A 25,678-nucleotide genomic window follows, 5' to 3' on the forward strand; every position below is an offset into this window, starting at 1 on the left:
CAGAGGGTCGTGGAAAACTTCAAGATAGTTGATCGTATATGAGTTAGGCTGATGCGCAACACTTTCTGCCCCATCAGATCACAGTTCCCCTTCTACAGTGTCCCACTTTTTTATTTGATTTCTCCTTTGGTATGTTCCTGATGCTTCAGGGCCTCTATAGGTTCCAGAATTGATGGATCTTTCCTTTGTTCAGCAGCAACGTCATTTAGTACAGCCATTACTGAGATTTCGTTAACACTGCTGTGTTCTGCCAAAGGACTTTGAAATGCGTATCCTTGTGTTTGTGTGCATTTTTGTGTACCATCCTGACAATGTAGTCCTGAAGCCTCAGTGCTCTTCCCACCTGTCGACTTGATGGATCCTTCAGTCTAGTCGGTTTACACAGAGAATGATGGACCACCACAGCAGTGAATGGTTTGCCAAATAAATATGGCCAGAATTTGTTGGTGGCCTTAGCAACTGCAAGGCACCCTTTCTCGGTTATAGAGTATTTCACCCCAGACTTGGAAAGGACTCTGGAAGCATAAGCTACCACCTTCTCAGCGCCTTCCTGAGTTTGTACTAAAAACGTACTACTCCCATATCTGCTACTATCAGTTTGAAGTTCTATCTCAATCATACAGTGCTAGGAATGGAGAAAATATTGGCACCTCCGTAATGACAAGAAACATCTTCCTTGAACCTCATTCCAGAAAACTGATCTTCTTCCTCCATAACTTCTTGCATGGAAGTGCCTTAGTACAGAAGTCACCGAGCAAACTTCTCACACTACGAATGTCGAGGAGCCGGGAATCATGACTGCTGTAATTTCTCTCGACCTATACGGACTCCACCACTATTAATTAGGTACCCCAAGATTTTATTTCCTGGGCGATGATGAAGCCTTTTCCAGGTTCAAGGGGCGGCCTGCAGTCTAAACACATATCAGCATGCCTGTCAAGCCACTAAGATATTTCTCAAATGTCTTAAAAAAAGTCATCCAGATAGTAAAGACACACTGTCCATTTAATGTGTCAGTGCAGGTTGTCTATCACACAGTCCAAGGTGACTGAAGTATTACATAGTCCAAAAAGCATAAATTTCAAATCATAGAGAGTGCCACATGTTCTGAAGGAAGGATCTGAACTAGGGGGTAGGGGGGGGGGGGGCATGTCATACTAGTCTCAGGAAACAAGGACTCGAGACAACATACAGCACTTCTTATTAAATAAAACAGTAAATCAGTGAAAAACTGCTTTTAATAAACATTTTAAATACAAGAATGCACTTGTACAATCCGAGAAAACATGCAGCATTTCTTATTAAATAAAACAGTAAACTAGTAAAAAACTGCGAATATCTTATAGGGGGGGGGGGGGGTAGCTGCCCCTCCCCTGCAAACAATTCTGCAAGGCAGGTTTATGACACCATTCACAGGTGGGAAGGCATAGACGGGAGGGGGGGGGGGTACTATTTACAAATGTGAAGTAATCAGGGCAGTACATGGCACAGACGTATTGTGAAGAGCCTATATGTTGCAGTTACTCGTACAACAGCGCTCCTATACCAGGGTGCAAATTAACGGTCTCCAGGGTGCAGAGCAGTCTGCGGTCACTGAACAAGCTGCCCTCGTCAGGTCGTCCGAGCTGCTAAGGCTCACTACAATGACGGCGATCGGCTGTTTCCCTTCGGCGCTCTACATGGGGTCCATGAGTTTCGCTTGAGGGAATAGTAAGCTGAGTTCCAAGATGCTGGGTGCAGTAAGGCACACAGTGGCCACTTAGCCATGGCGTGAGTAGGAGCGCTACATCTGCAAGGCTGGGCGACCGGGCACTGACGCTGCAGATTCTGTCATTGGCATTGTCGCTGAACCATACACGTATGGTGTGTGGCGCCATTGCCGAGTTCAGCAGAAGGCCCATTGTGTATCTTTGATATAATAAAGTCAATGACAGTCTTAACTGTGTTTCTCTGCACACTTCAGCATGAGTCATCCCTCTCTCCCAAAACATACCTCTCGATCGTTCTGGAGTATTACAACCCCTTAGCTCCGGGGGTTGTAACAGTGGGCTGCGTCTCCCCACTCCTGGCTTGAAAGCATCTGAAAATTTGCGCTCAGTGGCTAACACTCATCTATTTTGTTCCTCAGTTTGACCAGTTCCTATTGGCTTCCTCCACTGCGTTGTCTGTAGCGGTAGCAGAGCGTGACTCTTCACTGATGGCAATGAGATGCCCTACCTGGAACAGTTTGGCTGTTCCTATGCTCATGCCTTTAGGGATTGTATGTGTATTTCTTTTGTGTGCCTGAACAGCTATTTGCAATTGACAAAAGCTTCATAGTTTATCTGAGCATCTAGATGGACGACTGGGACTCGTCTCGTTGATAATGACATGATAATAATGTCTTCGATGGAAAACGATGTCTACGAGATGCGCCATCCGAGAATAACATAATAACTACATTCTGTTGAAACGATACATGCAAAGGGCTATGTTCAGTCAATGACAGTCGTTCTTGCAATACAAGTTCCTGTCAGCTGATCGTATTTCCTCAGCTATGACCTTCAGCACAGTCGCTTTCATATCGCAAAATAATCTTCTTTAGCTAAAAATGACTTTTACTTTTTTTTATTTTCGTGTCTAGTTCCGTAGAACCAAATTGAGGAGCAAATTTCCCAGGTCATGGAATGTATCAGTACATGAAATTACAACATAAAAGTAATAGAAGATAAAATAAAATGCTTATGTACCCAAAAAAGTCAAGCCATAAGTTTAAGTAAACGCTATCAACAATTTAACATAAGAATCAGCTTAATATTTCAAGGAACTCCTCAACAGCATAGAAGAAATGACCCATGAGAAAACTCTTGAGTCTCGATTTGAAAGCGCGTGGATTACTGCCAAGGTTTTTGAATTCTTGTGTTAGCTCATTGAAAATGGATACAGAAGTATACTGCATACCTTTCTGCACAGGAGTTAAGAAAGTTGATCCAAATGCAGATCGGATTTCTGCCGAGTATTAACTGAGTGAAAGCTACTGATTCTTGGGAATAAGCTGATATTGTTAACAAGAAATGACAGTATTGTGAGGACAATATCAAAATATGCAGATTAATGAATAGGGGTCGACAAGGGGTTCGCAAACTTACACCACTTATTGCCCTAACTGCCCGTTTCTGTGCCAAAAAGTATTCTTTTAAAACGGGAAGAGTTGCCGCAAAACATAATACCATATGACATAAGCGAATGAAAATCAGTTACCGTCCGAATTGTAAAAATGGCAGCATTAAATTCCTGAACAAGATCCTGAATGTGCACTTTCCATGAGAGTTTACCATCTATCTGAAGACCTACAAATCTGAATAGCTCACTTTCACTAATCGTATGCCCATTCTTAGAAATTAAAACGTTGGCTTTTGTTGAATTGTGTGTTAGAAGCTGTAAAAACTGAGTCTTCCTGTGATTTAGCGTTAATTTATTTTCTACAAGCCATGAACTTATTTCATGAACTTCACTACTTGAAACAGAGCCAATGTTGCACAGAACATCCGTTACTACGAAATATTTAAGACTTACCCATAATACTGGAGGGCATATCATTTATATGCACTCCTGGAAATTGAAATAAGAACACCGTGAATTCATTGTCCCAGGAAGGGGAAACTTTATTGACACATTCCTGGGGTCAGATACATCACATGATCACGCTGACAGAACCACAGGCACATAGACACAGGCAACAGAGCATGCACAATGTCGGCATTAGTACAGTGTATATCCACCTTTCGCAGCAATGCAGGCTGCTATTCTCCCATGGAGACGATCGTAGAGATGCCGGATGTAGTCCTGTGGAACGGCTTGCCATGCCATTTCCACCTGGCGCCTCAGTTGGACCAGCGTTCGTGCTGGACGTGCAGACCGCACTGTCGCCTGATAAACAAAGTAAGAGCCTACGGAATATCAGACCAGCTGTGTGGCTGGATTGAAGAGTTTTTAGCAAACAGAACACAGCATGTTGTCATCAATGGAGAGACGTCTACAGACGTTAAAGTAACCTCTGGCGTGCCACAGGGGAGTGTTATGGGACCATTGCTTTTCACAATATATATAAATGACTTAGTAGATAGTGTCGGAAGTTCCATACGGCTTTTCGCGGATGATGCTGTAGTATACAGAGAAGTTGCAGCATTAGAAAATTGTAGCGAAATGCAGGAAGATCTGCAGCGGATAGGCACTTGGTGCAGGGAGTGGTAACTGACCCTTAACATAGACAAATGTAATGTATTACGAATACATAGAAAGAAGGATCCTTTATTGTATGATTATATGATAGCGGAACAAACACTGGTAGCAGTTACTTCTGTAAAATATCTGGGAGTATGCGTGCGGAACGATTTGAAATGGAATGATCATATAAAATTAATTGTTGGTAAGGCGGGTACCAGGTTGAGATTCATTGGGAGAGTGCTTAGAAAATGTAGTCCATCAACAAAGGAGTTGGCTTACAAAACACTCGTTCGACCTATACTTGAGTATTGCTCATCAGTGTGGGATCCGTACCAGATCGGTCTGACGGAGGAGATAGAGAAGATCCAAAGAAGAGCGGCGCGTTTCGTCACAGGGTTATTTGGTAACCGTGATAGCATTACGGAGATGTTTAATAAACTCAAGTGGCAGACTCTGCAAGAGAGGCGCTCTGCATCGCGGTGTAGCTTGCTCGCCAGGTTTCGAGAGGGTGCGTTTCTGGATGAGGTATCGAATATATTGCTTCCCCGTACTTATACCTCCCGAGGAGATCACGAATGTAAAATTAGAGAGATTAGAGCGCGCACGGAGGCTTTCAGACAGTCGTTCTTCCCGCGAACCATACGCGACTGGAACAGGAAAGGGAGGTAATGACAGTGGCACGTAAAGTGCCCTCCGCCACACACCGTTGGGTGGCTTGCAGAGTATCAATGTAGATGTAGATGTAGATGTAGACGACGCTTCATCTAGTCCCAAACATGCTCAATGGGGGGCAGATCCGGAGATCTTGCTGGCCAGGGTAGTTGACTTACACCTTCCAGAGCACGTTGGGTGGCACGGGATACATGCAGACATGCATTGTCCTGTTGGAACAGCACGTTCCCTTGCCGGTCTAGGAATGGTAGAACGATGGGTTCGATGACGGTTTGGATGTACCGTGCACTATTCAGTGTCCCCTCGACGATCACCAGTGGTGTACGGCCAGTGTAGGAGATCGCTCCTCACACCATGATGCCGGGTGTTGGCCCTGTGTGCCTCGGTCGTATGCAGTCCTGATTGTGGCGCTCACCTGCACGGCGCCAAACACGCATACGACCATCATTGGCACCAAGGCAGAAGCGACTCTCATCGCTGAAGACGACACGTCTCCATTCGTCCCTCCATTCACGCCTGTCGCGACACCACTGGAGGCGGGCTGCACGATGTTGGGGCGTGAGCGGAAGACGGCCTAACGGTGTGTGGGACCGTAGCCCAGCTTCATGGAGACGGTTGCGAATGGTCCTCGCCGATACCCCAGGAGCAACAGTGTCCCTAATTTGCTGGGAAGTGGCGGTGCGGTCCCCTACGGCACTGCGTAGGATCCTACGGTCTTGGCGTGCATCCGTGCGTCGCTGCGGTCCGGTCCCAGGTCGACGGGCACGTGCGCCTTCCGCCGACCACTGGCGACAACATCGATGTACTGTGGAGACCTCACGCCCCACGTGTTGAGCAATTCGGCGGTACGTCCACCCGGCCTCCCGCATGCCCACTACATGCCCTCGCTCAAAGTCCGTCAACTGCACATACGGTTCACGTTCACGCTGTCGCGGCATGCTACCAGTGTTAAAGACTGCGATGGAGCTCCGTATGCCACGGCAAACTGGCTGACACTGACGGCGGCGGTGCACAAATGCTGCGCAGCTAGCGCCATTCGACGGCCAACACCACGGTTCCTGGTGTGTCCGCTGTGCCGTGCGTGTGATCATTGCTTGTACAGCCCTCTCGCAGTGTCCGGAGCAAGTATGGTGGGTCTGACACACCGGTGTCAATGTGTTCTTTTTTCCATTTCCAGGAGTGTACATGAGAAACAGGTGTGGGCCTAACACTCATCCCTGGGGCACCCCCATTTGACCGTATCACACTCAGACCCTACATCACAGCTATTCTCAACACTGTGCATAATGACCTTTTGCTGTCTGTTGTTGAAATATGAGGTGAACCAATTGTGAGCCACTCCCCATACTCCGTAATGGTTCAACTTCTGAAGCAATATTTTGTGATAAACAGAATCAAATGCCTTAGTCAGATCAAAAAAATATGCCTGCCGTTCGAAACCCTTCGTTTAATCCATCCATTACCTCACAGAGAAAGCAAAATATAGCATTTTCAGTTGTTACACGACTTCTAAAGCCGAACTGTACAGTTGATAGCAAATCGTGTGATATAAAATGTTCAATTATCCTTACATACACAGCCTTTTCAGTGACTTCAGCAAACACTGAGGGCATAGAAATAGGTCTAAAATCGTCTGCGTTATCCCTTTCTCCTTTTTTATAAAGCGGCTTTATAACTGAGTACCTCAATCGTTCAGTAAACTGACCATTCTTAAAATAGAAATTAAAAATATAGCTAAGTACAGGGCTATCATGTGCAGCACAGTACTTTAACATTCTGCTAGGCACTCCACCATATCCATGAGAGTCCTTAGTCTTCAGTGATTTAATTATTGACTCATTCTCCCCCATGTCAGTATCACAGAGGAGTATTTCAGACACAGTCTCAGAAAGGCATTTTCAAAGAGAGTGATGTGGGTCCCTGTAGAAACAAAGTTTTTATTTAATTCACCAGTAATGTTCAAAAAGTGATTGTTAAATACTGTACATATATCTACATGTACATCTACATCCGTACTCCACAAGCCACCTGACGGTGTGTGTCGAAGGGTACCTCTATCGGTTCTCCCTTCTATTCCAGTCTCGTATTGTTCGTGGAAAGAAAGACTGTCGGTATGCCTCTGCGTGGGCTCTAATCTCTCTGATTTTATCCTCATGGTCTCTTCGCGAGATATACATAGGAGGGAGCAATATACTGCTTGACTCCTCGGTGAAGGTATGTTCACGAAACTTCAACAAATGCCCGTACCGAGCTACTCCTGCAGAGTCTTCCATTGGAGTTTATCTATCATCTCCGTAACGCTTTCGTGATTACTAAATGATCCTGTAACGAAGCACGCTGCTCTCCGTTGGATCTTCTCTATCTCTTCTATCAACTCTAATTGGTAGGGATCCCACATTGGTGAGCAACATTCAAGCAGTGGGCGAACAAGTGTACTGTAACCTACCTCTTTTGTTTTCTGATTGCATTTCCTTAGGATTCTTCCAATGAATCTCAGTCTGGCATCTGCCTTACCGACGATCAACTTTATATGATCATTCCATTTTAAATCACTCCTAATGCCTACTCCCAGATAATTTATGGAATTAACTGCTTCCAGTTGCTGACCTGTTATATTGTAGCTAAATGATAAAGGATCTTTCTTTCTTTGTATTCGCAGCACATTACACTTCTCTACATTGAGATCCATTTGCCATTCCCTGCACCATGCGTCAATTCGTTGCAGATCCTCCTGCATTTCAGTACAATTTTCCATTGTTACAACCTCTCGATATACTACAGCATCATCCGCAAAAAGCCTCAGTGAACTTCCGATGTTATTCACAAGGTCATTTATGTATATTGTGAATAGCAACCGTCCTACGACACTCCCCTGCGGCACACCTGAAATCACTCTTATTTCGGAAGACTTCTCTCCATTGAGAATGACATGCTGCGTTCTCATTTATCAGTAAGAGAAATATTGTTACTAAGAACTGACTTTATATCATCGACCTTGTGCTGCTTACCAGACACTTCCTTCACAACTGACCATAGGTTTAAAAAACTGTCTGTTGCCGTTGAGGTAGCTTTCCTGCATAGTTTGTAGTTATATGTGACATTTGTTTGAGTGCAAAATCCTTTTAGTAATGAAATTTGTGCATCATAGTCTTAAAGGCCATTCACCCTCTTACTAACAGAATGTCCATCTAGTAATGAAGAATGAATAAAAATATTGTCTGTGGCTGTGCTGCTGATCCGTGCACCCTGGTTGGAAAAAACAGTCTGCATCAGATCTTACGAGGATAGGAGATCTATAAACATCCTTTTTCTTGCATAATCATATACAAAATTACTTTTGGTACTTCCTATAAAGTGAACTAAGAACTCTGTCTAGTTTTAGCAGAAATGCTCTGAAGTCAGAATTAAGGGACCTATAAATAACAACAATTAGAAATTTAGTTTCACTAAATTTAACTGCCCCTGCACAACATTGAAATCTCTGTTCAGTGCAGTGCCGAGATACGTCTATGGACTCAAACGGAATACTGATTTTTTTTTTAACGTACATGGCCACTCCCCCACTCCACAAGGAACTCCTTCGACATGACAGAAAAAGGAACTCGTGAGTCGAATAGCGCTAGGTGGGATGGCTGTTGATCAAGACATTGATGAGTTTCCCTGAGATTTTGGTTACTGTTGTCCATGGAGGGTCTTCGTCTGCGGCGACCTCGCCTCCATAGAAGGTCGCCTCGCTTAGTTTTTCTGAAATCGGCAGCTCGCTGAGTGGCTGCACTGTACGGTAACAAATTTTACAAAAAGATTTTCTCTCCAAGCCAGAACTGTGGGCCATTGCTACTTTCAGAAGAAATTGCATTAACTGACGTCGAAGTTCAGAATTAAGTCATTATTTAATGAGGGCGGGCCCAGTTTCTTTTAACGTTGCCCCCCATTGCTTGTCATTTTAATATAAAAATAACTCACAACCCGAAATTGCCTTCCTTATTAACTGCAAGTAAAATAATTAATCCCAATTAAAGGGCGGTGACGTTAAATTAGCGACCTCAGGCAAGGACTGCCAAGGAATAAATAATAAATTTTATTGTGTATATAATTGTTACAATTTCATGTTTGTAATTGTACGTCTTTACTGTTCGATGTTAAAGCACACAACTAATGTATTTTTAGCGTTTACGATTTTGGCCTGTATAACTCATGGATATGAGGAAAATAGGAAAGAATCCGACAGTTGAGGACGAGGAGAATGTACACGATTCGCAATTAAATATCGATGACTGGCAAATTCCGGACGTTCAACCAGAGGCTACAAGTTCTGCCGCAATAAATTCGATATGCCGGCAGAATTAGAAGCAAAGATTGAGCTGCCAACTCCTATATCTGGTCCATCGCCGAATTGTATTATAAGGAACTAGCAGCTCTGGTACATCAAAATTTCGAACAACTTGCGAAAAACAAACTGTGCAATTGAATGAAAATTTCATACAACTTGCGAAAAAACAAAGCGTGCAAATGACGGAAAATTTCGTACACCTTGCGCGAGAGCAAACCGTACAAATGTGTACGCGTATTCAGGACAAAGTGAACGAAATTTTAAACAATTTTCAAATCAATAAAAGGTACATTCAACAAACGATGAATGTTAATTTCGAACGCTTAGAGGAAACGTTAAGGGCAGATATTCGGCGGCTAGGCGAAGAGCTGTCTACTGAAATATGTAAAATAAATTCGAAGATAGAAACTGTTACTAATAAATTTCCTTAGTTACAACTTGCGTGTAAAGACATGCCCGAGTCGGTAAGGCAGTTGAACTCGGATGTGAGAGAACTAAAAGAAACGCAATCTAAATTGCAAAATACTGTACAACAGATCGCCTTGCAAAGTGACCAGCGGAATGAAGAGTTCGATACCGGACAAAGACGAACAGGTTACCGAGTGCTTAACAGCACAACGTGTCAGAATTAATAGCGACTTTGAACAGGTTGCAACAAAATGATTCACAGGTTAACGAAGCGCTTAGGATTGAATTACACACTGTAATTCAAAATTCTAGTGCTGAAGTGTTATGTCAGCACAACAAAGAAAATATTGATGTAAAAACAGAATTAGAACAAATTAAAACGATGCTAAAACGTGATGTTCCTTAGTGGAAGCATGACGTGGAAGAACACGCAGCCAAATTACACCATGAGTCGTCAGCTGTGCGCAGTAATGCGGGCGGAAGCTCAGCAGCAGCGGCAACGTACAATCCGTGTACGCATTTACAGCCTCCGCAGTATGATGTGTTGTAGAGGGAAACACCGTCCTACACTTACGCGAATGAGGGGTAGTCATCGTGTGATACACGGTCGGCAAATGATCTGATGAACATCTTGTTGCAAGAGAGTTTGCTGTTCAAAAAATGTTCAAATGTGTGTGAAATCTTATGGGACTTAACTGCTAAGGTCATCAGTCCCTAAGCTTACACACTACTTAACCTAAATTATCCTAAGGACAAATACACACACCCATGCCCGAGGGACGACTCGAACCTCCGCCTGGACCAGCCGCACAGTCCATGACCGCAGCGCCTAAGACCGCTCGGCTAATCCCGCGCGGCGTGTTTGCTCAAGCACCGTCGATTTTAGACGTACATCCCAGATAAAATAGGAGGTCAAACCATATTGTTTTCATGAAGAGTTTCAGAGGCATACTGCCCAGATTCTGGACGGATACACAAAGAATATAACGTGTTGCTTCACATGTACAAGGCGAAGGCGCTCTGTGGGCATCAGAAACTATAGTGAAATGTGAACAATTGCAGAAAGCGTTTTTATCAAAGTACCGGCCTCGCCCTACAGTGTTGGCATTTTCCAGCTAGATAGCTGTGCATGTCAAATAGCCAGAACCGTGCCACAGTGGCTTGAGGAGTGTGACAGTAAACCCAAATTCATGTCTTGGCCACCAAATTTACCGATCTGACACCCACAGAACACCTCAAGGCAGCTATTGGGAGAAAATTGCCTGATTTGATATCTTCGGAAAACTACCAAACACCTGCCCCCCCCCCCCCCCCCCCCCTGAACCATGGACCTTGCCGTTGGTGGGGAGGCTTGCGTCCCTCAGCGATACAGATAGCCGTACCGTAGGTGCAACCACAACGGAGGGGTATCTGTTGAGAGGCCAGACAAACGCGTGGTTCCTGAAGAGGGGCAGCAGCCTTTTCAGTAGTTGCAGGGGCAACAGTCTGGATGATTGACTGATCTGGCCTTGTAACACTAAACAAAACAGCCTTGCTGTGCTGGTACTGCGAACGGTTGAAAGCAAGGGGAAACTACAGCCGTAATTTTTCCCGAGGGCATGCAGCTTTACTGTATGATTAAATGATGATGGCGTCCTCTTGGGTAAAATATTCCGGAGGTAAAATAGTCCCCCATTCGGATCTCCGGGTGGGGACTACTCAAGGGGACGTCGTTATCAGGAGAAAGAAAACTGGCGTTCTACGGATCGGAGCGTGGAATGTCAGATCCCTTAATCGGGCAGGTAGGTTAGAAAATTTAAAAAGGGAAAAGGATAGGTTAAAGTTAGATATAGTGGGAATTAGTAAAGTTTGGTGGTAGGAGGAACGAGACTTTTGGTCAGGCGAATACAGTGTTATACATACAAAGTCAAATAGGGGTAATGCAGGAGTAGGTTTAATAATGAATAAAAAAATAGGAGTGCGGGTAAGCTACTACAAACAGCGTAGTGAACGTATTATTGTGGCCAAGATAGACACGAAGCCCACGCCTACTACAGTAGTACAAGTTTATACGCCAACTAGCTCTGCAGATGACCAAGAAATTGAAGAAATGTATGATGAAATAAAAGAAATTATTCAGATAGTGAAGAGAGACGAAAATTTAATAGTCATGGGTGACTGGAATTCGGTAGTAGGAAAAGAGAGAGAAGGAAACATAGTAGGTGAATATGTATTGGGGGTAAGAAATGAAAGAGGAAGCCGCCTGGTAGACTTTTGTGCAGAGCATAACTTAATCATAGCTAACACTTGGTTCAAGACTCATGAAAGAAGGTTGTATACATGGAAGAACCCTGGAGATACTAAAAGGTATCAGATAGATTATATAATGGTAAGACAGAGATTTAGGAACCAGGTTTTAAATTGTAAGACATTTCCAGGTGCAGATGTGGACTCCGACCACAATCTATTGGTTATGACCTGTAGATTAAAACTGAAGAAATTGCAAAAAGTTGGGAATTTAAGGAGATGGGACTTGTATAAAGTGACTAAACCAGAGGTTGTACAGAGTTTCAGGGAGAGAGTAAGGGAACAAATGGCAGGAATGGGGGAAAGATATACAGTAGAAGAAGAGTGGGTAGCTTTGAGGGATGAAATAGTGAAGGCAGCAGAGGATCAAGTAGATAAATAGACGAGGGCTAGTAGAAATCCTTGGGTAACAGAACAAATATTGAATTTAATTGATGAAAGGAGAAAATATAAAAATGCAGTAAACGAAGCAGGCAAAAAGGAATACAAACTTCTCAAAAATGAGATCGACAGGAAGTGCAAAATGGCTAAGCAGTGATGGTTAGAGGATAAATGTAAGGGTGTAGAGGCTTATCTCACTAGGGGTAAGATAGATACTGCCTACAGGAAAATTAAAGAAACCTTTTGAGAAAAGAGAACCACTTGTATGAATATCAAGAGCTCAGATGGAAACCCAGTTCTAAGCAAAGAAGGGAAAGCAGAAAGGTGGAAGGAGTATATAGAGGGTCTATACAAGGGCGATGTACTTGAGGACAATATTATGGAAATGGAAGAGGATGTAGATGAAGATGAAATGGGAGATATGATACTGCGTGAAGAGTTTGACAGAGCACTGAAAGAACTGAGTCGAAACAAGGCCCCCGGAGTAGACAACATTCCATTGGAACTACTGACGGCCTTGGGAGAGCCAGTCCTGACAAAACTCTACCATCTGGTGAGCAAGATCTTTGAAACAGGCGAAATACCCTCAGACTTCAAGAAGAATATAATAATTCCAATCCCAAAGAAAGCAGGTGTTGACAGATGTGAAAATTACCGAACTATCAGTTTAATAAGTCACAGCTGCAAAATACTAACACGAATTCTTTACAGACGAATGGAAAAAGTAGTAGAAGCCAACATCGGGGAAGATCAGTTTGGATTCCGTAGAAACATTGGAACACGTGAGGCAATAGTGGCTTTACGACTTATCTTAGAAGAAAGATTAAGGAAAGGCAAACCTACGTTTCTAGCATTTGTAGACTTAGAGAAAGCTTTTGACAGTGTTGACTGGAATACTCTCTTTCAAATTCTAAAGGTGGCAGGGGTAAAATACAGGGAGCGAAAGGCTATTTACAATTTGTACAGAAACCAGATGGCAGTTATAAGAATAGAGGGACATGAAAGGGAAGCAGTGGTTGGGAAGGGAGTAAGACAGGGTTGTAGCCTCTCCCCAATGTTGTTCAATCTGTATATTGAGCAAGCAGTAAAGGAAATAAAAGAAAAATTCGGAGTAGGTATTAAAATTCATGGAAAAGAAATAAAAACTTTGAGGTTCGCCGATGACATTGTAATTCTGTCAGAGGCAGCAAAGGACTTGGAAGAGCAGTTGAATGGAATGAACAGTGTCTTGAAAGGAGGATATAAGATGAACATCAACAAAAGGAAAACAAGGATAATGGAATGTAGTCGAATTAAGTCGGGTGATGTTGAGGGTATTAGATTAGGAAATGAGACACTTAAAGTAGTAAAGGAGTTTTGCTATTTGGGGAGCAAAATAACTGATGATGGTCAAAGTAGAGAGGATATAAAATGTAGGCTGGCAATGGCAAGGAAAGCGTTTCTGAAGAAGAGAAATTTGTTAACATCCAGTATTGATTTAAGTGTCAGGAAGTCATTTCTGAAAGTATTCGTATGGAGTGTAGCCATGTATGGAAGTGAAACATGGACGATAAATAGTTTGGACAAGAAGAGAATAGAATCTTTCGAAATGTGGTGCTACAGAAGAATGCTGAAGATTAGATGGGTAGATCACATAACTAATGAGGAAGTATTGAATAGGGTTGGGGAGAAGAGAAGTTTGTGTCACAACTTGACCAGAAGAAGGGATCGGTTGGTAGGACATATTCTGAGGCATCAAGGGATCACCAATTTAGTATTGGAGGGCAGCGTGGAGGGTAAAAATCGTAGAGGGAGACCAAGAGATGAATACACGAAGCAGATTCAGAAGGATGTAGGTTGCAGTAGGTACTGGGAGATGAAGAAGCTTGCACAGGATAGAGTAGCCTGCAGAGCTGCATCAAACCAGTCTCAGGACTGAAGACCACAACAACAACAACCTGCCGAATCCAAGAATGCTGCACAGAATCGCTGCTGTATTGCATTTAACATGTGGGCCAACACGCTGTTAATCAGGTGTTTATAATGTTTTGTAACATCAGCGTATTTCTTTCCTCACTGAATCCCAGGAAATCTCGTTTATAAGTTCTGTGTATTGAATCATCCTATTTATTGTATTAAATATGCTTATTGTATTAAAATAAAGTTTCTTTCTAACAGATATAGCACAATGATTCCAATTTAACCTTTAAAAACGTCTCGCTGGACAGCTTAATTAACTTGCCCACTGAGAACTCCAGAGGTTGCAATGTTCTCATCACGAATATGACGAGCGCTTGTTTGAAAGGAGCTTCAGCGCCAACCCAGCTGCAGCTGTAGGCAGATTGACGCAGTCTCTCGCTCTGAAACAAAGCATTCGTGTTGTACATTGTATAACATAAGTTTGAAGAGCGTTTGCACAATACAGTGACCCTGCTCCAAGTGTAAAATACTTGCCTCTGTATACCACCACTCATTTAGAAAGCAATGTCCATTAATAACACAGACAGAAAAATATTTGTATACTTTTTGGACGTTTTCAGTTCACTCAAAATTGTTGTGGCAGTGCATATAGAGTACGTAGAATGACTACATTTACAAGTCTATAGTACCAGCGGTTCTGAGGTCCTAGGTATCGACCAATGCAAAAATATCCATATTAGTACATGGTGTACCGTCCATGGACGGCAATTCTGACGTTGATTCTGGCATCCAGTCGATCGTATAGATGGCGAATACCATCCTGGGATACGTTATGCCACACCTGCTCTACCTGTGCACGTACTTCTGTAAGAGTTGTTAGTTCACGAGTTGCGTGAGTCGCTTCTCGTTCCATCATATCCCACACGTGCTCATTTGGAGATAAGTACAGAGATAGATTTAGATGTAGATGTAGTGCTAGCCAGGGACGTTGCTGTACGTCTTGCAGAGCACGTTGAGTTTCACGGGCAGTGTATGGACGGGCATTATTCTGTTGGCACAACACATCACCTTCCTATCACAACAATGGCAAAAAAATTGGTTTAACAACATTCTGCACGGATTGAACACTGGTTAGCGTCCCCTGCAGAAACGCAAAAGCTGAACAGGAGTTGTAGATGTGAACAGGAGTTATACGAGGTGCATTCAAGTTCTAAGGCCTCCGATTTTTTTTCTCCGGACTGGAAAGAGATAGAAACATGCGCATTGATTTAAATTGAGGCCGCGTTCATTGTCAATACGTCCCAGAGATGGTAGCACCGTACGGCAGATGGAATTTTACCGCCAGCGGCAAGAATGAGAACTGTTTTAAATACTTAAAATGGCGACGTTTTCCTTACTTGAACAGCGTGCAATCATTCGTTTTCTGAATTTGCGTGGTGTGAAACTAATTGAAATTCATCGACAGTTGAAGGAGACATGCAGTGATTGAGTTATGGATGTGTCGAAAGAGCGTTCGTGGGTGCGACAGTTTAATGAAGGCAGAACATCGTGTGACAACAAACCGAAACAACCTCGGGCTCGCACAAGCCGGTCTGACGACATGATCGAGAAAGTGGAGAGAATTGTTTTGGGGGATCTCTGAATGACTGTTGAACATATCGCCTCCAGAGTTGGCATTTCTGTGGGTTCTGTGCACACAATCCTGCATGACAACCTGAAAATGCGAAAAGTGTCATCCAGGTGGGTGCCACGAATGCTGACGGACGACCACACGGCTGCCCCTGTGGCATGTCGCCAAGCAATGTTGACGTGCAACGACAGCATGAATAGGACTTTCTTTTCGTTGGTTGTGACAATCGATGAGATGTGGATGCCATTTTTCAATCCAGAAACAAAGAGCCAGTCAGCTCAATGGAAGCACACAGATTCACCGCCACCAAAAAAATTTCGGGTAACCGCCAGTGCTGAAAAAATGATGGTGTCCATGTTCTGGGACAGCGAGGGCGTAATCCTTATCCATTGTGTTCCAAAGGGCACTACGGTAACAGGTGTATCCTACGAAAATGTTTTGAAGAACAAATTCCTTCCTGCACTGCAACAAAACGTCCGGGAAGGGCTGCGCGTGTGCTGTTTCACCAAGACAACACACCCGCACATCGAGCTAACGTTATGCAACAGTTTCTTCGTGATAACAACTTTGAAGTGATTCCTCATGCTCCCTACTCACCTGACCTGGCTCCTAGCGGCTTTTGGCTTTTTCCAACAATGAAAGACACTCTCCGTGGCCGCACATTCACCAGCCGTGCTGCTATTGCTCAGCGATTTTCCAGTGGTCAAAACAGACTCCTAAAGAAGCCTTCGCCGCTGCCATGGAATCATGGCGTCAGCGTTGTGAAAAATGTGTACGTCTGCAGGGCGATTACGTCGAGAAGTAACGCCAGTTTCTTCGATTTCGGGTGAGTAGTTAATTAGAAAAAAAATCGGAGGCCTTAGAACTTGAATGCACCTCGTAGATGATACACCACAAACCGTAAGCCCTGGGGTGGGGAACACTAATCACCAGGTCTACGTCGTCTGCGCAAGCGACTACCACTTGCATGCAATCAGAATCTACTTTCGGCGCTGGAGACCACGGCACGACATTCTATCTCCCAAGTGATCCGCTGACGGCGTCAGTCGAGCTATGCACGTCGACGCTGTGGCATGAGTGGAAGCCAGGCTACAAGTGTGCGTTCCTGTTGTTCCACTGCTAATAACCGGTTCTCAACAGAGGGTGCTGACACGTCTGGGCTCACAAGCCCTCTCCTCTGCGCTGTGGTAGCTGTACGATCTACCACTGCTGCCCTTACAATACAACGATCCTGACAGGCATCTGTGCTGTGTGGAGCCAAGGACCTCATCAGTCGGTGTGAGAACGTTCACGAGATTACTGATACCAGTATCACTGGTCAACTCATGCAGCGAGTCCAACTCGTGTGGCATTTCTCCCAAAGGACCATCCCATCACTCAGAAGGCCACATCATACCTTTCAAACTCGCTCACTGGGCTGTAGGAAGCACGAGTGCGTATCTGTGGCATGGTTGCTTGCTTACTTCATATGTTTCCATGATACTAGCCTTTTGGCTGTGAGCATTCCCTATTAAAGGACAGATACAGAGGAGCTCTGATAGCTATGCCTCTACGCTAACTGTTGGTGAACGACGTTGAAAACATTATCAGTGCATCTACTGTCCCCTGGTGGCATATGCCATCATCACATCAAAATCGACGTCGTCTTTCCAGGTGTACTACTTCTTCCCTAGTATTTTTTGATGGATAGTATTTGGAAAAAGATGAATGTAGAACTTTGGAGTAGGTTGTTCGAATTACACTGCTCGATTAATTGGGAGGTATCTCGGCAACTGCAGTCGGTCTAAAACAAAATAAACAAGAAAAATTCGCTCTCGCTCGTTGCTTGAGTACTTTGCGATTCCAACTGCAGGAAAAAGACTGAATTTCAAAGACAGAAGGGGAAAGGAGAGGGGAGATCTTTCTGTCAGCTTCTGTTGACACTTTGATTTCTGTATGTTCAAATATTTTGTAAGCTGAAGCGAACTTTTTGGTTTCATTGAATTATCCAGATTTCGCCAGTAACCCGCAAATACACTATCTGATCAAAATTATTCGGTCACTCATTAGTGGACATTATTGTAGGGCGTGTTAATTCTTCGCATTTATGACGGATTGATCTCTGCTGGGGAAACATTCGATGAGGTGTCTGAATGTTTGTGGAGGAATGGCAGCCCATCCTTATTCATGCCCAAACCACAGAACGTAGTAATGTTGGACGCTCGCATCTGGAGCGAAGTTGGAGTTCTCACTCATGTAAAAAGGTCTTCCACTGTGTTCAGGTTAGGACTCTCGGGAGTCAGTCCATTTGAAGGAATTTATTGTGCACAAACCATTGCCTCGTGGATTCTGCTTTATAACATGGTGCATTGTGAAACTCACACCAACAACCATCATCTCCGAACTGTTCCTATACTGTATGCAGAACACAATTCCGTAAAAGGTGTTGATATCCTTCTACATACGGCGTTTTCTTAAGTGCAGTAAGAGCATCACATTCTAATCACAAGTACTGAGCTCATCTTACAAAAACAAAGATATTCTCAAGGACACATGGTCTGTCAGAGGATCTAGAACTATAATTTACTATTTCCCAGCAAATATAAAACAGCTATTCTGTTTCAGAATATGCGTGTATATATAGTACGGTATGGTATAAATATAGGCCACTTCCACTTTGAAGCAAAAGTTGTCTCAAAGCAGACAAGGTATAAAACATACAAAAACTCTTCAGACAATTGGGAGAGAGATATAAAAACAACCTTACAAGAACTGGTATCTATCAAGACTCTACACTGAAATGGCTAGTCTCCCAGAGGAAACAGTATTTAACATGGATGGGAAAAAATTAAGTACATACCAGGAATTGCAGCCACTGATGCATTAGGCGAAACAAAACAAACAAAAAGGAGGAAAGGACCCATCTTTCGGGTAAAAGAAATGCAGGATGCAGTTTAAATAAAGGGGAAACTATATAAGATGTATCAGAGAAAACTAAGGAAAATGAGAAAACATACCATAAGCAAACGACACAGGTGGGAAACCTAAGCAGGAAGCTACATCAAGGTGGGTGGATAGCTTCGCAGCCAAGACTGGAAATGATTTCTGCGAGAGACAGACACGTGTATAAAATAGTAAGACATTTAAAAAATATGGCTACGGGTGTGGCAGATATTAATGTAATAAAGAAAGACTGGCCACATTACCATAAAACATGTGGACTGGTGAAATGATTATACAATAAGACGAAGCCTTGGAATCAAATCTAGAACATAATGAATATAAAGAATTGAAGCACTCATTCATATGCAAAGAACCGAAAGGGGGTAGGAAGTGATGGTGCAAATAGCAAACTGGTAAAATTCTCTTCAGGAGGATTTAAGACATGGTTTCTTCGATTTCTGGATCTTTGCTGTATAAGGGAGGAAATGCCAAAGGAATGAAAGACATTGTTATGAAACCAATATTCAAGAAAGTCGACAGATCAAATCCCAAAAACTGTAGAGGTTTAGTGTTATTGAATTCGGTTATCAGATATTATACAAACTACTTAGCTGCAGTGCTAACACAGGTCCCCATCAGATCACCGAAGTTAAGCGCTGTCGGGCTTGGCTAGCACTCACATGGGTCCAGGTCTGCCGAGTGCTGTTGGCAAGAGGGGCGCACTAAGACCTTGTGAGGCCAGTTGAAGAGGTACTTGAGAAGTAGCAGCACAGTCATAAAAAGTGACACCAGTCAGGATAGCAGTGTGCTGACCACATCAATCAATCAAATCGGAGATAGAGGACCCTGTAGATCATGCACCGACCTCACAATGCTCCTCCATAGATGGCGATCTTGTGCACTTCGGATCCAGTTGTCACAGACTCCTAGCTGGCAAGGGTCTTTCTGTAGCTCATCCTCCCATCGCTTCCTGGGTCTTCGGACCGGACAGGTACCATCAGGTAACCCATAAGTACGGTTTTTGCCCGAGAAGTATCTGGTCTCCTAGCAATGTGGCCTGCCAAGCTTATTCTAAGCGCCTTCAGTTTTTGAACGATGTTCGGTTGCCTCATCAGCTCATACAGTTCTTGGTTTTTTCTATGTCTCCATGAGCTCCCTTCCTGGACAGACCCAAAGATACTCATCATTATTTTTCTTTCGAAAACCAACAAGTTTTATTCATCCTTCTTTGTTGTGCTTAGGGTTTCTGCCCCATACAACAATACTGGCACTATAGTCCGTTCATCACAAGAATAAACCTGATGTAAACAAACACAAACGCGATGAATGGTCAGAAGATGTAGCACACGTACACTGATGTTGTTACACTCTTAGAAGTAGGTACTACTTATGTATTAGGTATCATATTACTAAGTTACGTTAAATGAAACTTTAAGATCTTCAAATGTATTAACAGCCAACAACGTTTTTCTTAATCATGCTTTAGCTACGTAGTTTTTATTTCAAATATCGTATACAGTCATAGCCTCTGCAGCGTTGTGCTCTGATTGTCGCGCTGTTTATTTACTGCGCAATATGAAAATGGCTGAGGATGCTTTCTGTTCCGTAGTGAAACACGCGCGTGGAACACGGTTGAAAAGTGCCGAGAAATAAGCTGTTCTTAATGTTTTTCATAAATTTACGGAGATAATCGGCTTTGAAGTTTTCCCAGCGTTGTATATAATGCAGTTTTTTACCCCACCAAAATCAACGGGTTGCGCAGTCGGGAGCGTACTAAAATGTGACGCAGCTGCAGTTACTCGTGTGTAGGATCAACTCTCTGCAGTATCATTTTTTTTTCTCATTCAATTTGAAATACCTACATCTCGTAATTATAAAACTCATCACCATTTTTATGAATAATGCACGTCTCCTTGTTTATAATTACATATTGGATACGATATTTCTGTTTTCATTTCAAATACAAATTCTTAATCATCGATGTTTTATGCAAGACTGTTCATAAAAGTTGTTTAAATTAAGAAAACATAACAATTTAATTTTAAAGCAAAAATGAAAAATCAAATCCTCTTTATCTGAACTATGTCCACCGTTTTATACCACAAAGGTATACAAGTATCGCAGAAAAATGAAAAACAATCATTTTCGCAGCATCGAGCACATCATACAAATGCATTTTTACATTCGGTACTATGCCATTACAATATGAACTCGACAGAACTGATTTGGAGCCAAGCTGCGCGATTTGGCCCGAGATGTAACAAGACTTAAGCTACCAGACGTACTGGAACTAACGCACGCAGCTTTTTCAAACGTCACTGCCGAACACTGGCGGGATATAGAACGAGTTGTCATAAAAGAAAAGAAAATGCTGCGCCTGGTTGGCTTACTGGATTCTGTTGTTGATAGGCTCGCTATCAAGGTAGCAGGTGACACTTCCAGAACTGAAATGTATTTCTCGGATTCGGATAAGGAAGGAGTTAAGAGATTACCAGACGACTGACTGTAAGTAATACCTTCAGTGGCTTCAATATTTAATTATTGGTTAAATCCTTCAATAGTCTCCTACGTTACACACAGCTTATGCAGAAAAATTAGCCTGTGGTTAAGTCAGGAAGCTTCATCATTCTTGTTTTTAATTACAATAGTACGTTAGCTAAAAACGGTTACGTGTTGTAGTTTTCACCTAGTCTTCAAAGGAGCGTGTTGTGGGAGATTTACAGTGTATTATTTCATTCTGATTAAAAATTAAATGACATTCGAAGCTGTATTGCTCCTCTGATAGTCTCTTTTTACGTGTGAACTGCAGTTGGCCACGTCACTGCAGGCTAGCTGTACCAGCTGACCGGCTAGTGCTGTCCAAGCTAAATGCGACGGTAAAGCTGTAGCCCCATATTCTCGCTAAGTCAATGTGTGCGTAACAAAACGTACTCTTATTACCGTACTTGGCAGTACTCAAGACAGCTCGGCTGCAGTCCCACGTGAAACGGAAATCCAATGAGGTTCCAGCAAAGGCGGAAGAATACATAGTGCAATGTTTACATTAGGTTTATGCTTATGATGAACGGATTATACCAAGGCATTGTACGCTTTAAGTTTGGTCTTAATTGACGGATTATTGGACGACATTATCTGTTTCAGACTGATATAAGTTTTAGATCCGTTCATAATACATTGGTTTATGTCCTGTGTTACATTTTTTTTTGCCTTTTGAACGATGTACTAAGGTATTTAAAATTTTCCACTTCAGCAAATTGCCATATCCCTACCTGTAATGGGATATCATTAGGGGATTCTCTTGATACCTCCATTATCTCGGCCTTTTCCACATTAAACTGTAACCCGATCTTACTTGTATTTTGCGCTAGGTCCTCTACAGTTTCTGCCATCTCTTCCTCTGATTCTGCTAGAAATGTGATGTCGTCTGCATAACCCAATAAGATGTCCTACCATTTAGCGTCACTCCTTTGTTTTCTCTTTTCATTTCTCGGACTGCTTTCTCTAGGACCATATTAAATAACAGTGGTGAAATAACATCACCTCATCTCATACCCGTTCTGATATGGAATTCCTCGGACAGCTCCCCTTGGTATTTAACTTTGGCTATTGTCTCTGTTGTGCACACCTTGACCATATTTATTAACTTCACTGGTACACCGAGCTCTCTCAGGATGTTGTACATACTTAATCTGCGGATACTGTCATGAGCCTTTGAGAAGTCCACGAACGTCGCCGAAAGCCGACCGTTGAATTCCCAGCACTTTTCCCAGATTTGTCACATGCCCCTCCATATTCGTATGTGTTGACGCCTAAGGACTGAGGATGAGATGGTGGCCAGTCGGTACAATTGGGCCTTCAAGGCTTGTTTGGACGGAGTTTGTTTGTTTGTTTGTATCAGATATATGATAGAATAATAATCGAATGACTGATCTCTACAATGGAGTCCATTCTATGAGAGAACAAAATGGGTTCAAAAATGGAAGAAGTTGTATAGGCATTCATTTACACAGCAAAAAATTATAGAGAAACAAAGAAATACAATGAAGAACCACACATCCATTTCTTATACAAAATTACTCTAATAAAATAAACAGATAATTATTGTGGAACATATTATGAAGAAGAGGCATACAAATACATCTTATACAGACAATTCAGGAGATCTGTAATAATATAAGAACTGAAATAATTAGGGATAGTGAGAAAAGGACAGGAGATATTAAATTGAGGAGTTTGACAAGGATCCATGTGGCCCTTCTTCAGTATATAGGCCTACAGTGACAAAAGTGTATGGTGATGGAAAATAAAACTACAGAACTACACATGTGATGTTGACAACAAAATTATATAATGATGATGCTCTTTGTAGACACTTCAGTTTTAATCTTGAATGGTGAAGATGAACTACAGAGAGCTGCCTCTGAAATACAAACATATGCCAGATACATAACTCGACAATCACAATATAAAAAACAAAGCCCTTGGCTTTCTGTGGGAATAACCCACTGAGGACAAAAAGAATAATAGAAAACAAGAGCATGTAGATTGATTTAAATTTTTAGATACCATGCTAACATACAGAGCAGACTTGCATCAAAAAGACAAAACTATGAATCTCAATCACCTAAAAGGCACTGTTAGCAATTTTCTCCAAAATAAAGTAAGAACAGAGACTTTTTTTTCAAATTTCGTACAGTTATGTAAATTCCAATATTGCTCTATAAGAGTGAATCTTGGGTATGAGAAAGAAAGATAAAATAATATTACAGGTCAACGAAACAAAGTTCCTCAGGGACACAGCCGCATACAACAATTAGATTATAAGAGAAATGTAGATATCAGGAATGAATTGAAACTATTGTATACAAATTAAAAGATCAGAGAAAATAGGCAATACTGCACAACCCATCCGAGCAAAGATTTTCTCTACATTTTTGGCAATATATTCTGCAAGATAAAAAATGCGTTGGAAGACGAGTATAAAAGGTGGAAGGACTAAATATATTTGTAACAGTCCGAGCTGGGCCTAAAGCGTGACAGAAGAAGATTCATAAGTGGTTCCTAGCGAATTCTTTGTCAATGAACTTTGAAACAAATACGCTATATGCAAAAATGTAAGAGATTTTCCCTAGAATGTGTCTAAAATATGATGAGAAGGTGACAGAAGTCGTCGATAGTTTTACATTCTTTGAATTTCAGCTTGACAACAAATTCAGTTGGAAGGAGCATGCCAGAGAACTGCTGAAGCGCCTAATAAACCTTTTTTTTGCAGACGTTTTTATCTAGCTGATATGAAAATGAAAAATCTACTTTACTTCGTTTGCTTTCGTTTAATAGCATCATCAGGAATCATTTTTGGGGTTACTCATCAACATTTAATACTAATTATTACTATTATGAAGCATTCTTTTTATGGATGAGGCGCAGTGGGGAGGACCATAAGCTGTTGGATGGTTGGGCGACCATCCAACAGCGTATGGTCCTCCCCACTACGCCTCATCCATAAAAAAGAATGGTTCATGGTGCCTGTGTGGTGACTATCAGGCACCGAACGCCCGAACTGTGACGACCAGATACACACAAGACTTTACTCATTCACTGGCCGGGGTGACCATATTCAGTGTATTGAACTACTGTAAGCCTTACAACCAGATTCCCTAGGCCAAACCAGATGTAGTTATAATAGCAATGACAACCCTATTCTGCCTGTTTGAATTTTTGGTAACGACACTGGGCAGAAAAACATTGCACAAACTTGGCTGAAATTTCTTGACAGTGTAGGGAGTGGATTACCTTATTGTTTTGCCAAGCTGTGTGATATTTTGGTATTCTCTGAAAATGCTGAGGACAACGAGAAGCATGTGGAAGAAGTGTGAAACAGACTCAGTGATCAGGAAAAGCACTTAACGAGAACAAGTGCATTTTCAGAGAACCAATGGTGACCTTCCTACGTTATAAAGCGTCAGCTCAGGGCATTTTTTCACTGTCAGAAAGATTGGAACTTTTGTGTACCCTCCCTAGACCTCAAAATTATCAGGGACTCAGGCGACTCCTTGGAATTACAAACTTTTATCGACGTCATCTGCCGAGAAAGGCCACCATTCAGACACCACACTGACTGGACTTAGCAAAAATGGTAAAAGCCTGCTCCCCATGGTCGCCTGATGAGGTCGGCCTTCACTAAGCTGCAAAACAGCCGGCGCGATGCGGTGGATCTCGAACACCCTGCAGCATGAGATTGCTTAGCCTTAGTAGTTGATGCAAGCCAGCTTGTTATATGTGTGGCACTCCGCCAGAAATGAACAGGCATTGAAAACCACTAAGTTATTCTCTCAAAAGTTACAAGCTCGCCAAATTCACTGGAGTGCATATGACAGGGGGCTCCTCGTGATGTACAAAGGTGTCGAGCATTTTCACCCCTTCACTGAGGGCAGACCTGTCACAATATTCACTGACCACAAACCAATTGTGTCAGGTTCCCACAAAATCAGTGATTCATGTTCTCCTTGGCAGGCTCACCAAATCGAGTACATGTGCCAATTTTCCACAGATGTATGCTACGTTCATGGAGCTTGTGGCAACTATTTTTCACGCATCACTGGGCTAACTCAAATGTTGGATTATTCTCAACTTGCAAGTTCTCAAACTTCAGTTGCAAAGCTACAGTATGTTGACAGACTCTTCCACTGGTTTGCGTTTCCAACTTATAATGCACCCTGTGGCTCATCTATGGTATGGTGCAATATTTCTACTGTTAGACCATGTTCGTCCATTACTTCCCAATTCTGATGGAAAGTATTCAACAGCATCGACAACCTGGTGCTCCAAGCAACTAACGCCTTGGTGAGGTTGGTGATAGACCATTTTGAATGGCCATCAATCAAGGAAGATACATGGAGAAGACCCACACCTGCTTTTATTGTCAACAGAGCAAAGAGGGACGC

General features: G+C 42.6%; 1 protein-coding gene across 2 annotated transcripts in view; it reads right to left on the reverse strand.

Annotated features, from left to right (window-relative positions):
- The window catches only part of LOC124549826 (odorant receptor coreceptor-like), a 136,419-nt gene that overhangs the window by 14,117 nt on the left and 96,624 nt on the right, over nt 1-25,678 (reverse strand). The window contains exon 2 of one of the 2 annotated variants that reach the window (XM_047125270.1): nt 14,467-14,622. The exons of the other annotated variant lie outside the window; for it this stretch is intronic. Within the exon in view, the coding sequence (XP_046981226.1) occupies nt 14,467-14,622 (156 nt within the window). The remainder of the gene's footprint in view (nt 1-14,466; nt 14,623-25,678) is intronic. 2 annotated transcript variants of the gene reach the window in all.

The sequence above is a fragment of the Schistocerca americana genome, chromosome 1 (genome assembly GCF_021461395.2).
Source record: "Schistocerca americana isolate TAMUIC-IGC-003095 chromosome 1, iqSchAmer2.1, whole genome shotgun sequence".
NCBI lineage: Eukaryota > Metazoa > Arthropoda > Insecta > Orthoptera > Acrididae > Schistocerca > Schistocerca americana.